The following is a 4,022-nucleotide window of genomic DNA, read 5'->3' on the forward strand; positions in this document are numbered from 1 at the left end:
ACACAAATAAAGTTCGTGCAAACTGTTATTCACCATCTATATTCGATTCTGAGCCGTCTTCATTCATAGTCAAAATCAGCCGGCCGTTAGCTGATCACGTGACCATCTACCGGTTGCCACAAGCCAATAACCCCTAAATTACCAGTGCACCTCTTCACGAGGCTACTACCCCGATAATTAGTGGCGGTTAGTACTAGTCAGGTTAAGTGGCTGCACAACTGGCAGGTGCCAAGCAACTGCTTGCTTGGCACTTAATAACTTATCAAGCATTTTGCCGCAGCAGTTACTCTGAGCTGAGGCGTCATTCGTTCTGGATATACTTGTGTCATTTGATGAAATTAGAACTTACAATCTTTCAATTATGTCTTCTGAAATGCCTTGTGCTATAACACTTCAAACGGATTATACAAATATAGAATAATATCTTATATATAGTATATATAATAACATAATAGAAATAATATATGGAATAACGATAATCGAAGTAATGGTCCTGCTGGCTCTTGCTTGGGCGCTCAGCCTTCGGGAGCGCCGGCCTCTTCTTCGGCCCTTATGCGTCGGCCTCGTCGGAGAATGTAGACGGGCTTTCTCCTTTCAGATATGCCTATACATTCGCATATGCATGATGGACATTAGGGATATCATTTTACGTAGTGAAGTACTTGAAATATTGAAGACTGACGAAATGACAAAATGTCTGGCAAAATTCAGTAACTAAACATCAAAATTAAATGGTAATTCTCGTTTTGTGCCTATAGTTCTCGTTCAAAATGATGTTCATTCCGAGAAAGTTTATTATTTTTTTCCGAGACGCCCCGTCAGGATTTTCCAGTATTATACTAGAATTTGAAAATTGTGCCGATTTTTTCCGCTAATCAGGAAAAACTTTTCGTCTAGTAACTTTTCGGATAGAAAGAAGTACCAAACGCATTTATTAACAGTAATCACTTAGAAATATCTGGAAAAGAACCTAGGTGCGAAGTTTAGAACTAAAAATTGAATAAAAAATACAGTCCACATACAAATCTACAAGCGCGGTCATTGCAAAACAAAAGCTGAATCGTGTAACAACGATCAATCGTTCGAAAATGAGCGAACAATCGACTGAAGCGAAATACAGAGAAAAGTCCATGTAAAAATTTCACGCAAATATAACTTTTTAATTTATATAGTCAATCTAATGATGTCATAAATTCTAGCAAACCTTAAGCAAAGACAGCTTTGCCCGACTTATTCAAACAAAATGCGTGTTTTAATGCAATGCACTGTAGACGCAAATGACCCCTGCGTAGATATCTTTATAACTGCAGAGACAGTCGAAGTACAAGGAAAGATAGCCGCCAATTGCCATGCATTGCTGGCCGGCGCCATTAGGTTCGCCAGCCAGCCAGCCGAAGATGGCCGTGTCAGGCACCACAACTCCGGAGCTCCGAGTCACGTACGAGCCGTTGCTGGCACGTATCATGTCTACGTAGAAGCCTGCCGTCAGGCGGATGGACAAACTCGCCCTGTCCTGAAATTGGCAAAAATTTAATCAGGTTTACGACATTTGTACTGTGATTGGTACCGCATGAAGTCGACCTTAACGTATTTGGCTTACTAAATCAACAAGGAAATTAAAGGTCTTTTCTTCATTAACGAAACATATGAGAAATTTCTTCTCAATTTTGAATTATTAAATCAACGAGGAAGTTCTAAGTCTTTTCTTCATTAACGAAAAACCTGAGAAATTTCTTTTCAATTTGATGAGTTGAAAACTTCATCAAATGCCTCCTCAAACTTGTCACTACCGCTACGTTCCATATTCCACCATATACGTATTCCACCACTCCTTCGACAGCTTCCTGCGACGCACTGGCCCTTGCGGACTGTTTTCCAAATACTCTCCTCGTGTATAGGTTTTCGGCCTGCTAAAGTGGGAGTGTGAAAACTCGCAGCTTATAATAGCCCCGTGTACAAGCACCTATACCCACGACACCAAAATTGTTTTGACACAGGGATTGACTTAGTGACTCACTTTTGGGGTGACGGGGTTTGGTACCAGATCCATGCTGTTGTTCCGACAGGTTTCAAACGCGACCCTAGAAAAGAAGTTAATCAATAATGAATTCTGCAAATTAAAACTTAAACCTTTGGCTCGTGTGTACGGTCTTTAACATTATCACGGAAATAATTTCCTCAGGATGACCGTCTCTTTTTCTTTTGTCGATGCTTCTCAGAGCTCGAAGATCAGCCGTATCGCCTCATGGCAAAATTAAGAGGTAGTTCAACTGGGCAGAATGGCGGACGAAAATCTCGGTGTTACGCCAAAGAGATCGCCTCCAAAGAAGTAGCAGTACAACTTTGTTAAGTGAACAGTGAAATTTCCGGATGACCGGAAGTGGAGCCTAAAATGACATGTGCTACATGTTTGCATTACCATTTGAAATTTCGAACGAGAATGAGCTCTCGCGGATGCAATGAATTTCCATCCCCTAAATATAAGGTCAAGAAGATTTATCGTGAAATTCTGCAAATTTAATCAAGATTTGATTTTCGGGTCCGTTTCTCCTTCAATCTTAATAAGGGATACAGGTTTTTTCGAGACTCTAATAAGAAGTATAGGCAATCGAGCATCAGAAGGATAAATCTTCATAGGAAATTACAAATAAACCTCGATAGCTTGGTATGGATGAGGAGGATCAATGAAAGGGTCAAGATAGGCAGTAGCAACTGCTCAGGTATAACGCAAATTCAGGCAAAATTTTTTTCGTAGCTTATAATAAAAAAGTATACCATATTAATATCAGGTACACTCACGTTGGACTGATGCCACCTGGCGGAGGAGGTAATTCGTACAGGATGTAGTTCGTCTTGTACGAGTTGAGTCTGAACACGTTCGTCATCGGGCCCTTCACGGCGCCAGGCACCGAAGAGTCCACCACCAGGAAACACTGCGGTAAGAATGGGGAAGAAATTGGTGAGCGCCATTCTGATTTATGGTTCGTGATCAATACAAAGGATTCGTGTTAACTCGGAATTATTTGTTTTGAGCCTGATAAACTTACGATCTCAACGATTGAAATGTGCGATTTCATCACGTATACCACATCTGAACCGACTTGATTACCAAGAAAGTGGTTTCGAAGGGGTTTTCTAGAAAAATAAACGATAAGCTAAATGAAATACTGTCGTCCAGCAATCATAACTTGCGCCACGGCGACTCAGCATCACTCGGGAAACGGCCACAAATATTGACCAAACAGCATACGTGATTAACTCATGCTGTCAACAGCAAGAAATATCTTATGTCTCACTGAAGAAGAGTTCCACTGGAATCCTCCACAGGCATCGTGTTGACTGCAACGAGCCGCACACGCCACCTGCGACGCCACACCCGCCTCTTGCACACTCCAGACGTCATAAAATGCTTTGACCACCAGACCGAAGACGACAAGTCCACCGGTAGACATCCTGATCTCTTCCGTGTAATGGGGTATCCTCTGAGTTCTTCTCACGGAGTATCTGGGGGTATCACGATTTTTTTCATGTTTATGGGCAGACTTTCAATTGCTTGTTCAAAGTATTAGTCTAAAATCTAAATGATTTGAAACTTATTCCACTCCTCTGGAGGCGTTTACTCATTTTACAAGGAAAATTTTTAAACTATAATTATAATTGAAAATTTAACTATAATTGGGCCCTTATTGAAAGCAGTGCAGAGCGACGTTTTCGCGACCATCGTGTAAAATCCTTGATCTGCCCGAAGCTCGGCCATGTCGCTACCCTCGAGCTTGTACTCTTTGTACGTAATATGATATCCTAGCCAGCCCCTTTCTCGCGGAAACTGGTCGCTTTCAGATGGCCGAGGAATGGCCAACGGTCGGTTATAACTTATAACTAATTGGACTAGACCGACAACTGGCCATGTACTATTCTTTGTCCCTCATTGAGTTCGCTATCACCATGCCGCCCGTCGTGAACTGACAGTTGAGTAACTTACGACGTCTCTTTCTCCTCAAACTTTCCATAACGCCTCCATT

The 4,022-nt window shown here is 41.7% G+C and overlaps 1 protein-coding gene across 1 annotated transcript; it reads right to left on the reverse strand.

Moving 5' to 3' along the window:
• Positions 1-438: 438 nt before the first annotated feature.
• LOC125179258 lies at positions 439-3,487 on the reverse strand. Its single transcript, XM_047884787.1, has 4 exons — positions 3,297-3,487; positions 2,800-2,933; positions 2,018-2,081; positions 439-1,513 (listed from the first exon to the last, which is right to left on the reverse strand). The coding sequence occupies exons 1-4, from the start codon at positions 3,450-3,452 to the stop codon at positions 1,253-1,255; spliced, it is 615 nt and encodes a 204-aa protein (XP_047740743.1). The 5' UTR covers positions 3,453-3,487; the 3' UTR covers positions 439-1,252.
• Positions 3,488-4,022: the final 535 nt, after the last annotated feature.

Source organism: Hyalella azteca, unplaced genomic scaffold (genome assembly GCF_000764305.2).
Source record: "Hyalella azteca isolate HAZT.00-mixed unplaced genomic scaffold, Hazt_2.0.2 contig16202, whole genome shotgun sequence".
Classification (NCBI taxonomy): domain Eukaryota; kingdom Metazoa; phylum Arthropoda; class Malacostraca; order Amphipoda; family Hyalellidae; genus Hyalella; species Hyalella azteca.